The sequence below is a fragment of the Natator depressus genome, chromosome 14 (assembly GCF_965152275.1).
Source record: "Natator depressus isolate rNatDep1 chromosome 14, rNatDep2.hap1, whole genome shotgun sequence".
Lineage (NCBI taxonomy): Eukaryota > Metazoa > Chordata > Testudines > Cheloniidae > Natator > Natator depressus.
The window spans coordinates 14731393-14744250 of record NC_134247.1 but is presented as its reverse complement, the minus strand read 5'-3'; the positions used below and the strand labels follow the sequence as shown (position 1 = coordinate 14744250).

The 12858-nt window shown below is 49.4% G+C and overlaps 2 protein-coding genes across 6 annotated transcripts in view; one reads left to right on the top strand and one right to left on the bottom strand.

The window, feature by feature from the left end:
* Positions 1-543: 543 nt before the first annotated feature.
* Positions 544-8912, bottom strand: MRPS7 (mitochondrial ribosomal protein S7). 3 transcript variants are annotated; one of them, XM_074971951.1, is made up of 6 exons: positions 8756-8847; positions 8685-8710; positions 5207-5398; positions 4506-4569; positions 2741-2908; positions 545-1298 (listed from the first exon to the last, which is right to left on the bottom strand). In XM_074971951.1, the coding sequence occupies exons 1-6, from the start codon at positions 8759-8761 to the stop codon at positions 1077-1079; spliced, it is 678 nt and encodes a 225-aa protein (XP_074828052.1). In that variant the 5' UTR covers positions 8762-8847; the 3' UTR covers positions 545-1076. The 3 variants fall into 3 exon arrangements, with proteins under 3 accessions (XP_074828053.1, XP_074828052.1, XP_074828050.1); XM_074971952.1 differs by having other exon boundaries at positions 544-1298; positions 8650-8912; XM_074971949.1 differs by having other exon boundaries at positions 546-1298; positions 8685-8840.
* Positions 8913-10601: 1689 nt separating this feature from the next.
* Positions 10602-12858, top strand: part of GGA3 (golgi associated, gamma adaptin ear containing, ARF binding protein 3) — a 36750-nt gene continuing 34493 nt past the window's right edge. Inside the window, exon 1 of one of the 3 annotated variants that reach the window (XM_074970895.1) lies at positions 10602-10672. In XM_074970895.1, the coding sequence (XP_074826996.1) occupies positions 10633-10672 (40 nt within the window). In that variant the 5' untranslated portion in view covers positions 10602-10632. Of the gene's footprint in view, positions 10673-12038; positions 12425-12858 lie in introns of those variants that run through there. The other 2 variants (XM_074970896.1, XM_074970894.1) reach the window with 2 other exon arrangements.

Below are 12858 nucleotides of genomic sequence, written 5' to 3'. Positions count from 1 at the left end.
TTTTTTCTAATAAAAGTTTTACACTAATGAACACCATGTTTTCTCTCTCCACAGAGCTCTTGCTTTGTAACATTTCTAGGGAGTTAGACTACTATGGAGGTAGCTACAAACAGGGCATGAAGATCTCTTCGGTAAGATTGCCATGTGTTAGTTTTCCTCTAGTGCAGAGTTGCTTGTGAGCACAGAATTAGATTTTTAAATCAAAACAGAGGCCAAAGTTTGTGGTACTGAATTCTTCCCCATCCTCAAACTAATCGGTCTTTCCTTTGCAGTGAGCAAAAGTGCTCTGTGCTTTCTAGCAAAGCACAACAGGTGCAGAAGTGCTAGCAGCTCTTTTACAGGACAAGAGAAGGATTTCAACTCTGTCTAGCAGAGTGTAGGTGGGAAGGCATCTCCTAGAGAATAACCCTTCCTTTGGCTGACCCGCTGGAGGGCTGAGAAATATTGCTGCTCTGGTAGAGTGATGGGCATCAGTACAAAACCCTAAGGCAAACAGCCACCACTAGAATATGGTGATAGTCAAACTGAGGATGATAGAGAGGTTCCATTTTTATTTTCTCATTAACATCCAGGTCACGTGCTCAGTCAAAATGATTCTGCTAACAGACAGTACTGCAACAATCACAAAATTCAAACTGGGCTCTTTTCTGTCTCTAGCATTGATACACATAAAGAACATTCACAATACATTCCAGCTTGCTCACCCTTGGCTTGGATGCTAACAAGAGCAAAAACTTGTTTATCATGTGAGTAGACTGACTTGAAGACATCCCCTCCCCTGCTCTCAGAAAGCAGGTACATGGAGGAAAGAGGAAATTTTATATAGTGTTGCTCAGAAAAATATCTAAAGGAAATTAAGCTTTTATGGGTGCATTTTTCATCTTGATTTTTATCTGCTTAAGGACCCTGCCTAGAAGCAGTTAACAGAAGCTGGCAGGCAACCTCCCCTATACATCATCTCTCCAGAAAGTAGACAGAGGCTACTTCTTCACAGGTCTGGGCTCCACAAGTATAGGAGTGTGACGAAATGTTCTTGTTGTTGTAAGGCAAGGTCTCTCTTGCTCTCAGGGGGTCCCCTACCACCAGCGATAATGGGCATACGCCCGGTTAGCCTCGGCCATCTTGTGCATGTCATGCTTTCTCTTGATCACAGGGCCCTCATTGTTGAAGGCCTGCAGCAGTTCCTGGGATAGTTTTTCATGCATGAATGTCCGATGATGCTTATGTTCCCTGCATTCAGTAATTAACCACTTCATGGCCAGGAAGCGTTTCCGATTGTCCTTCAGGGGACTTGGGACCTGGCAGACATTCAAGCAGTAACATGGTTAAAAATGCCTTACCTCACAATAGGACCATATGCTGAAATACCTTTTTTCAATTGTTTAACACTCCCAGGTGATTAAAAAGAAAGTGATTGCTGTTGAGGGGGAGGGAAGAAATTAACTCTAGCCAAGAATGAGTGAGTTTAGCACTGGTGAAACATTCCACTCTGACTCCAGCAGCAGCAAACTGTCTGCCTCTATCAATCCACAGATCACACACAGCAGTACAAAATTTCCCATATTGGCAGCAGGCAGCATTTGCCTCAAACCTGCCCAAGAGCAGTAGCCACCTGTTGGGACTAGAGGGAAGTTCCATTTGGTTCTTGGCCTCATTGCAGAGACTGCCACTTACAGACTGGTTTTTGCGATGTAGACTCTTGTCTATGGGAACTTGACCAAGATATTTCCTGCAGGTCTCTGATCAACCAGCAGAGGGCAGTAATTTATTGGCTGGATAGGAGGTTGGTGAAGCACTCCATATTTCATTAACAATCCCATGAGTTATCTAGGTGCATTTACCTAATTAGGAAAGCTGAAGAGACAGCCTTTGTCCAGGCTTTACATAAAACAAGGTATCTATATGAACCTTTTCTATTTGCAAAAAGAAAAGGAGTACTTGTGGCACCTTAGAGACTAACCAATTTATTTGAGCATGAGCTTTCGGGAGCCACAGCTCACTTCATCGGATGCATACTGTGGAAATTGCAGAAGACATTATATACACAGACACCATGAAACAATACCTTCTCCCACCCCACTCACCCTGCTGGAGAGTGGGGTGGGAGGAGGTATTGTTTCATGGTGTCTGTGTATATAATGTCTCCTGCAATTTCCACAGTATGCATCCGATGAAGTGAGCTGTGGCTCACGAAAGCTCATGCTCAAATAAATTGGTTAGTCTCTAAGGTGCCACAAGTACTCCTTTTCTTTTTGCGAATACAGACTAACACGGCTGTTACTCTGAAACTTTTCTATTTGCTAATCTGCCTTCTGCAGGGGCTAAACTACTCTGCTGTTTCTACACAGAGGCAGCATGGTCTAGCCAATAAGACATCGGCTTGGGATTCCAGAGACCTGGGGGGGTTTCTTGGCTCTGCTACTGGTATGTTGAGTCACCTTGGACAAGTCACTTCACCTCCCTGTACCTCAGTTTCCCCTCCTGCACTTTATCCATTCAGATTGCAAACAATTTGCAGCAGGAACTCTCTCTAATTATGGGTAAGTACAGCACTCAGCACTTACAGACCCCAGCCAAGATCAGAGCCCCATTGTGCCATTATAATACAGATGATAATAAAATGGTACTTCCAAGGGAAATGCAAGCAAGTTTTGGGAGGGGTGGGAAAGACACTGGTAGTTTTGCCCCCTGTCCAATTCTTTCTATCCTGGGTTGGTCTTCAGGTCCCTCTCCTGTTTACCTGGTAGGTTTTGCCTCCTTTCTGGATGTTGCAGAGCCCAATGATGGGCTGGCAGTTTTTCAGTGCCTGATGGAAGATGATGTAAGGGTTGCACTCAATGCTCTCCCTCTCCTCCTCAGAGGCTTGATGGTATTTCTCAATCTGCTTCCTCTTAATGGTTTCTAGGGTCTAAATACAAACACAAGGAAACATGCCCATGCGCCTCAGTGTATGGAGTGAAGTTAGAATCAGGACAATTTCAGACACACCCTCCCCTTCATTTGAGAAATCTGGACCATGGAGGATTCCACCCTGCTACACCTTAAGTAAACCAGTAGAGAGTGCTCTTGAGCAACTACAGGTTTTACTCAATCCTCTCACCTCCTTACCCCAGATTTCCACACACAGACACATTCCCTTGCTGGAGTCCAGTCCTCACTGGTTTTCCCTCTTACAGCCCGTTGGTGGGTGTGAAGTGTAGCAGTGATCACCAACAAATGGGGGGTAGCAGAGAGGCGATAAAACACTACTGCCCTCTCTCTCACCTTACAACTACCTATTAGATTTTCCCAAGATGCACTTCCACCTCCTCAGCGTATCAGTTACACCAGTTTACATATCATACGATTATGCTGCATTCACCAATTTTCTGGTCAACTTATACCCACCATCCAACACATACTGACCGTGCAACACACACTGCCCTTTACAGCACCAGTGGATGCCCCCTAAATCAGGAATCCTGAAGCCCATTAAGTTGGGGCAGTTTGGTACTGAAGAAATTAGAAGGCTTCTAGACTTCAGCTCTACATCAACTAATGCCCAAAGGGAGGCAGCCTGGTTCAGTAAACTGAGTTGGGGATACCCTGAGAGGCAGGACACCTGGTTCTGACGTCTGGCTTTGCCCCAGTTGTCTTGTCTGATTTTAGGCAAGTCACTTGACTTTTCTGTATCACAGCTACCACCAGTAAAACTGGATAATGATATCCCCCTTCTTTGTGAAGAGATTAAAGATCCTCAGATAAAGAGTGCTAAGTAATAATATTATAGAAAGGAAGTATCCACCTATTAGTGTTGCCCAACACTTCTCATAAAACCACTATTTTCAGTTGCTTATAACTTGGCCAAATTTCAACTCTTTGGGCTGACATTTTCCATGCTGGGTGTCTGCCTCAGCATGAATTTTTTGGAGAAATTTTTATCCAGAACAGTTCTGAAAGCAATGCTAGGAAAAAACATTTTGTACATGTTAAAAAATTCTTGCAATCTTTTCTTTAAGCTCTAGTGCCCCCTTGCTTTGGAACAAGGACTTCAAATTTGGAAGGTGGGTGGTCTGTGTCAGGGATGTGCCTTTTGCAATCCCTGTGAAAATTCACCCAAATGTGGCCAATTTATAAATCACTGAAGAAAACTGCAGTTTGCACATTCTCAGTAGATACTAGCTAGAGCTTAGCAGCTAGATTCCATCTGCAGTAGGCATGCTCCATCCCAAGGCTGAGTAAGACTTTCACTGCAATTGCAGCTCTGTGCTGCTGCAGTCTGTGCCAGTGATGGGCATCAGAACTGAAAGCAGGAAGCATGTCTCTCCTGTATTCTCAATGACCCTCCTACTTGGCCCAGGTAGCATGGAGAAAGCTACCCGATTTGATTGTAGGGGGACAAACTCTGCACAGGCAACCTTACTTCTGGCATTTCTGAGTGATTCCCTTGGCAAGTTTAATAAGGTTATTTTAATGCTGTTTTTTGGCATGCAATATTTAAACACAAGAGAGTCCAGTCCCCTCACCTGTGTAACGATGGATCTGGCCAGCACTTTGTTTCCTCCCTTCATCATCATGTTGGTGAACTTACTGCAAGCATAAAACCAAACATGATATAACTGAAACTTTGGTTCCATCACCAGAGGTCCCTAATTGTGGTGTTCCTGTGATTAAATCCTATCCCTGCTAGATTTTGGGTGGCTGTGCTCATCTTTAACCACTATTATTCAATGGATCTTTTTCATGGAAAGAGATTAATCAAAATAAAGGGATTACACAGAGTAACAAGAAGGCAATGGGCAGCAGGTAGACAAAGGCTGATTGGGGGCGGGGAGGCACTGCAATGGCTTTACTTCTCAGCAGTAGTGGGCTCAGAAGCAGAGCACTCAATTACTCCATCCATTACGTTGTTTCATAATAAGAGCTATTTATTCAAATATAAACAGCAAATCCCTGTCCAGGTAAAGAGAGCTCACTAACAAACCTCTGTATCCAACTCATCTGCTGCCCTCATTCTGAAGAGGGGAAGAGAGAATTCTGTGGACATGATCCTATTAGGAGCTGACCTCGAGCCATCCGCCAGGGTTGTGGCTGCTCAGCACTTCTGAGCAATGAACCCAGTCCTGCTCCCATTGAAGTCAATGGCAAAACTCCCAGTGACTTCAGTGGGAGCAGGATCAACTGTCCATGATCCTTGGGAGACAGCTGGTGTTAACAGCTTTCTGACCTGATTGTAGGGTCACTGAACACAGAGCTGGTGACATTAGAAGGGGTAGCTTTTATAGGCTGGAGGGCCTTGAGCTCCTGTTGCATTTTCTCCTCCTCAGACAGCTCCTCCAGGGGTTTGCGGTACACCTCCTTGTTCACTTCTGGTTCGAGGTAACTGGGGCCATACTGGCTCCATCTCACCTGGGTCAGCCTGCAAAGAGTAAGATGGGATGAAGGGGTCTGTAAATTGGCATCATTATATACAGCATTCCTCAGTCTGGCTCACCAAGTCCATCTCCAGTGTTATGGAACAAGTCTCAGAACAGACAGGGAAAGAGACTGGTACTGGGGATATGCACCCTTCCACCTTTATTAGCGAGATTTGTATTCTAGTATTGCTCTGGGGCCCCAGTCAGGATCAGGGCCCATTGTGCTGGGTGCTGTAGAAACACACTGTAATAGAGTCCCTTCCTGAAAGAGACTGCAATATCAATAGGTTCTAAAAATGTCCACATGGCAAATAATGAACTTCTGGTCACCCATAAACTGACCCATAAACTGCTGAATGTTAAAGTTAATAATTAATATAAAGCCAACAAGAATAGAGCGCCTGGATAGCAGCATGCATCTCTCCCTCTCTGCCAACCACTCACCTGAGCTACTCCCAAACAGCAATGGTGCCCTCTCCCCCGCGAGGATATACAGAAGGCTCCTGAGAGGCTGCCAACCCCTTTCTGTGCAGGGACCAGGGATGCTAATCCCACAAGCCCTAAAGTCTGAAAAAAATTAAAGGCCTGAAACTGTGAGGTTCCAAGTGCCATCACCTCTCACTGGCTCCAATACAAACAAATCTTGGTTAAAGAGTAATGTTATTTTAATAGTGGTGTGGACAAAGTGAATAAGGAAAAGTTATTTACTTGTTCCCATAATATAAGAACTAGGGCCCACCAAATGAAATTAAATGAGTAGCAGGTTTAAAACAAATAAAAGGAAGTTTTTCTTCACTCAGCACACAGTCAACCTGTGGAACTCCTTGCATGAGGAGGTTGTGAAGGCTAGGACTATAACAGGGTTTAAAAGAGAACTGGATAAATTCATGGAGGTTAAGTCCATTAATGGCTATTAGCCAGGATGGGCAAAGAATGGTGTACCTAGCCTCTGTTTGTCAGAGAGTGGAGATGGATGGCAGGAGAGAGATCACTTGATCATTACCTGTTAGGTTCATTCCCTCTGGGACACCTGGCATTGGCCACTGTCGGTAGACAGGATACTGGGCTGGATTGACCTTTGTTCTGACCCAATATGGCCACTCTTATGTTCGTAATACTTTTGACAGATATGGGGCGGGGGGGAGGGAGCATTTCTTATAAACAGCTCCTCCGTAAAAGCAAAAGTTATATAGATGTACTTTGTTCAGGGGTCCTAAATAGGGTGATGTTTTCCCTTTTAGTTACTGTTAACAGGGAACTATGGGGGTTTTTGGAGGGACAGAGGAAGAATACGGTTACCTCTGGATCCTACCACCAAAGCCTCTCCAAATAATGTAACATTAATAATGTATCCATGATACAATCCACAGAATAATAAATGCAAAAGGGTTCAATTCTAGGAGGAATTTAAAATTCTGGTCCCAATCCTGGTCCCTTTTAACTTCAATGGAAATGGGATCCGGCTCATTATTTAAAGTAGGGTACCACTTGTGAACGTTATAATAGTAATTAAAAGTATATACAAGAATGGCAATAGCAAAAAATACAACTGAAGTTCAAGGAAGAAAACAGAAGTGGCAGCCCTGAGCTTTAACATACAAATCAGAGTCTCCAGTTCAGTAATATTGCTTTGATCACAATTATCCTGCAGTTGTCTGCCACTTTATTGTTAGAGGTACACTAGAGGGCACAGTGCTTTACAGACAAATACAGAGACAAGGTACCTACCCTCGGGAGCAAAGATCCTGGTTACCCTTTGAAATCAAAGATCCCAATCCTGCAACTGGATCAGCATGGGTTCAAATTTCCACCTGTGTAAAACCAGTTGCAGGATGGGAGACTAAAGTCAGACCAAAAACATAGTGAAAGAACAGACCACAGGGTATGTGGGACTGCTACCCACAAGAGGGAGTGGAAAACAAACATGTTTTTTGTGCAGCCTACCGTGACTGCTCAGAACTTCATAGAAACAGTAGGGCTAGACCTTCGATCCTCCTGCTCCAAAAGCACAGGCCCCTGCCACATTAACAGTGAAACTTTTTTTTAAAGTTGTTAGCAGTACAGGGGCAACAATACATCTTATACTAGTCCACATCTTTCACTGGTGGAATAGTAATGGAAGGGCTTTAAAAGAGAAGCAAGCTCCAAGAAGGGATTTGAATGAGGAGAGGGGAGATTGGTTCCAGGCCTGAGAGGCAGCACAGATGAAGGGCAGAAAGACTTTGAGAGCAGAGCAAATGTTGAGAAAAATCACTCCACTGGCATAATAGGCAAAGCCAGGTCAATGTCAGTAAGATTTCAAGCCTTTTCTTGAAACACCCAACAAAATCCTCCCTGGATGCTCTAAAAATGATTTTAAAATAATCCATAATAAGTGAGATTTGGCAACTCAAAAGATCAAAATCTACAGTGGCACTTACACTACAGTGGGGCACCACCACCAGAACACACTCACTTGCTCACCTACCATCCTCCCCGGGGTGCTGCGAGAAGCGGCTAGTGCATGCACAAAGCTTGGAAGCTAGGAAGTGCCATCTCCTTACTAAGCATCACTAGAATGAGCCTTTCCCCCCATAGGATCCCAGGGCCCGAGGCTGGCCTTACACATATGTCCCCCATGTGTGCTGGAACTAGGGATACTCGCTTAAAGTGGTTTCTATGATATACAGTAGTGGTCCCCAAACTTTTCAGGGTCACACACCCCCTTACCCCTGTCTGTGCCCCCCCCCCCAGGGCCCAGAGCAGGGCCGCAGCTCCGGAGGGGGGGCGCAGATAGGAGTAAGGGGGCCAAGGCTGGGGCCACAGCCAGGACCCTGGGACAGGAAAGGACGTGAGACCGGAAGCAGAGCTGGGTACCCCTATGGGGACTGGCCTAGCTCCCAGCCACGCCCCCCGCCGCCCCCACGTTCCTCTGCACCCCCTAAGGGGGACGCGCCCCACAATTTGGGGACCTCTGATATACAGAGTTTAGTTCGGTTCAGTGGCCGAGCACCCCCACGATACAAATTGTTCCAGCGCCCCTGAATGTCCAGGTCGGGGGGCAGTCGCGCTGCCCGCTCTTCCCCCGGCAGCAGGGCCGAAGCTTGGGGAGAGGGAGAGCGGCCTGTCCCCTCCCGGAGAACAGGGACTAGCGGGTCTGCCGGACAACCTGCCCCGGCAGCGGGGGCAGCCCAGGGCGGCGGCGGCGGCTCCCCTCCAACAGCGCGAGACGCTGCCCCAGCCGCTCCGCGCCGCCAGCCCCGCGCCCCGCCGCCCTCGTTCAGCCTCCGCCGCCGGGCTGCTCCTTACCCGGGCAGCCAGGCCCGCGCGGGAGCGGCCAGCCGACGGCCCAGCGCCGCAAGCCGCCCCGCCGTGGGAGCCGCCATCTTGCATCTGGGCTGCAGGACCCCGTCAAGCTGCCCCGGCCGCAGCCTGCGTTGCTGTATCTTGCCCGCCGGGTTGCCGCTTGCGTGTGCAGAGCAGGCCGGTGCGCGCCGGCCTGCTGATGAGGGGCAGGCCGCTTTCCTGTGGTAGCAGGATCTTGTTTTCTCCACTCTGTCACTCCCACCCCCACCCGTCATGTGTATTGCAGTAGAGTGAAATGTGGGTCTCATTCTCCTCTCATAGCAGTTTTACTCCAATGCAACTCCATTGACTGGGGTGGAGTGCATCCTGATTTACCCCCGTGTGCGATCAGAATCAGGCACAGTGACTCTGTTTCCCCCTCTTTACAGCTTTCAAATACTGGCATCTGATCTCAGCCAGCGGTCTGGCGGCAGTTCTCAAACTGGGGGGCACGACCTCAAAGTGGGTCGGGACCCCATTTTAAAGGGGTGGCCAACAGGGCCAGCATTAGATTTGCTGGGACCCAGGGCTGAAGCTGAATCCTGACTTCCACCCCCACCCCCGGGGTGGCAGGGCTCCAGCTGCAGCTCCCTCTTCCCCCTACCAGGCCAGTGGGGCTCAGTCTCCATTTCTCCTCCACACTCCCTCCCCAAGGGTTATGTAGTAACTTTGTCATCAGAAGGGGGATGCAGAGCAATGAAGTTTGAGAACCCTAGGCTAAGCATTGGCAGACATCTCTGTGGGCCCTGACCCCTGCATAGTGCTCCGTGGAGACAGACTGGAGCACTCAGGATATCTCAGCACCAGCTCTGCACATTAAGGAGCAAAGGGTAATATTTTCAAAAATACCAAAGTGAATTATTCTCACGAAAGCTTATGCTCAAATAAATTTGTTAGTCTCTAAGGTGCCACAAGTACTCCTTTTCTTTTTGCAAAGTGAATTAGGAGCTTAAATCTCATTTTCAAAAAACTATTTAGGAGCCTAAGTCCCATGAGTCACTTGGGCTTTTTGAAAATGTCACCCAAAGTGCCAGTATCTGTGCTTTTAGTCCGGTGTGATGTCTCGGTAGGATGAAATGTAAGCCTGTCTTATGATCACTTTTTACATTACTGTCATCGTACCAGACCACAGTTTAGATTTCAAGTCCAAAATATGCATTTTCCATATGCATGGAGTTTCCATCCACTGGATTTTGAGCCAAAATTGGGTAGCAACTCAGGCTCTGGTCCTGCAACTGGAGCCATACAGGTGCAGAGTCCACCGACGCGGACCTATTTGCCAGGAAGGGGCCTCAGTTTGCTAGTTAAGGTTGACAAAATAAATAAAACCAAGCCACATAAGGGGCTCTGGGCTCCACTTCAGACATAGCTGCGTACTGTCCGTTTAGGCTAGTGTTGTGGATAAGAGAACCCAGGCGAAACTAGACCCCGGGGCCTGAGTTCTGGGGGCGGCTCCCCTGGCCAAAAGCTCTGCCACCCAGTTCAGGGGTCAGCTCCGCTGCAATGGGGCACGCACCCTGGCATGGCAAAACCTCCGCCACACTTTGGGGCCTGTTGTAGAGGGAGCTCCTGGGTACTGTGAGTAAATCAGAACAGCCCCGGCTCAGCCTGGGGCGCTGTGCGCACCCAGTGATCAGGGATGTCTGAGCCCCAGTCCCACTGGGGCGAGGAGTTGAGGGGGCTTTTACTAGCCATTTGTTCTTGGGAGTTAGAATACCCCCAGCCTGCTGCGGGAGCCCTCTGAGAACAGCACTAGAGGGGGCCACAGCGGGGACGGGACCAGTCCCCCGCCCTGCAGGATCCTCTGCCCCACAGAACTGCCGCCCCGCCCCCCCGCACCCCTCCCCCAGCCCGGCCCGGCCCGGCCCGGCTCTCGCGCGGCTGGGGCGGAGTCTCAGGCCCGGCCGGCAACATGGCGGAGGCGGAAGGGGAGAGTCTGGAGTCCTGGCTCAGTGAGTGACCCCCGTCCCCGTCCGCTTCCCGTCCCCCAACCACAGCCCCCAGTCCCTGTCCCCTCAGCACCCGCCTGCCGCCCTCCCTGGCCATGTCCCCTCCGTGCCCCTCTTCTGCTGCTCTCCGCCCCCTCCATGCCTCTCTGCCCACCTTACTGCTGCTCTCGGAGCTCATGTCCCCCTGTCCAGTCCCCACTCTACCCCGTCGGTGACCTGTCTACAGCCCTCCGCCTCATCAGTACCCCTTCATCCCTATGTCTCCCTGTCTGCCGCCCACTGCCCCAGCCATGCCCCTGTGTCCCCCCGTCCGTGTCCCCCCATCCTATCCATGCTCCTGTGTCCCCCTGACCGTGTCCCCCCCGTCCTGTCCATGCCCCTGTGTCCCCCCGTCCGTGTCCCCCCATCCTATCCATGCTCCTGTGTCCCCCTGACCGTGTCCCCCTGTCCTGTCCATGCCCCCGTGTCCCCCGGTCCTTGTCCCCCCTCCTGTCCAAGCCCCCGTGCCCCCCCCTCCTGTCCATGCTCCTATGTCCCCCTGTCCAATCCATGCCCCCGTGTCCCCCTGTCTGTGTCTCTCCGTCTGATCCATGCCCCCGTGTCCCCCAGTCTGTGTCCCCCTGTCCTGTCCATGTCCCCCGGTCCGTGTCCCCCATCCTGTCGAAGCCCCCGTGTCCCCCCCCGTCCTGTCCATGCCCCTGTTGCCCCCATATCCATCATTCTCTGCTTATGTCTCCCCCTCTGCCAAATGCTCCCATGCCCACTCCATGCCCTCCCACTCCATATCCAGTTCCCTCTCCCCTTCTGTGCCCATGCCCCCTCCACCCACTTTCTGTCACCTCCACCAGCTCACATGAAAAAATACTCTTAGCAGCATGATGGGCTATAGAGGTGTTTTCTCTGTGTGTAGATGGACAGAGCCTTCTGGTCTCTTGCAAAGGGAAATGATTATGTATGCAATTATTATTATACTAGCTGTTTTATAAACAATGTACCAAGCATCTGCCTGGAATAGGGCTTTCCAGTGCATTTGGGTTTTATCCCATGTGTTTGTTTGTCCTTACTGCCCATTTCTGAGTCCCTGTCAGGTTATCTAATAGCCTGATGCTGTCTCTGCTGCCTTTTCCCCTTTCCAGCCCCCACCTAGAGTCATGCACAGTCTTTCCTCATTGCTTTTAAATTGAAAGTCTGATAATTTCTGAGTATGTACTTGACCTGTCTTGTGCCTGTCCCCTCTTCTCCCAGTGCCTGCTGGCTATCTCCACCTACTCGCCCCACTCAGTTTTGGCTTGCTCTCTCTCTCACTGCCTGGCTTTCTTTCCCATTCTCTGTCTGCCTCCCTGTCACTCACTCCCTGTCCCTTTCCTGCCACTGACTTCCTGTTGCTCCTCCGCTCAACTGTGTAGCCCATCCCTGTTGCTAAAGGGGATTGCCTGCTTATGGGGTAATGCCAAGGAGGAACTGACTCTGTAGACTGGCTCTCTGCTAGAGCTGGGGCGGAAGGGGAGACGCGTTGTTATGTATTCACACTGGAGGAATGATTCTCCTCTCAAAAATATCCCCACCAATAACTTGTCCAACTGAGTGTTCAATGTGCTCATCGTGACTGCATGAGTGAAGCAGAAATCCAGAGCTGCAGTTGCAGTGGCCGCAGCAGCAGGTCTGGCCTGTTATTTGGTGATTCATTTGTGAACCAGGGAAATTCTTTACTCATTCCCCACCTCCTCCAAACTACCAGTTCTTTGGCTATAAAAGGTCAGTATTCACTTCTTCTCTAAATTTTCCTGTGGTTTGGATTCTCATATGCAAAGTATACTGTACTAGGTGGCCACACACTTTGTAGCTTTTGTAAGCCGAGCTCCTTGCATTCCTCCATTCCCTTCCACAGGTTCCCTGTGTGCTGCTTTCCCACCCCCCTCTATTTCAGGGACTCTCTGCAACCCCCTCTTGCCAGGAGCTCTGTGTGTGTCCCCATACTCCCTCATTCTTCCTATGCCAGAGATTCCTGTGCTCCCTCTGCCCCCATGACTGGGGCCCTCTTCTTCTCCAGTGACAGAAGCTCTGTGTCCCCCCTCATTGCCCCCTCAGCCACATGTCAGGGGCTCTGTCTGTCCATCCTCCCCCCAGACCATTGTCCCCCATTTTTCTCCACTATAGCAGGGGTTCTGTGGGCCCTCCAATTTCCACGG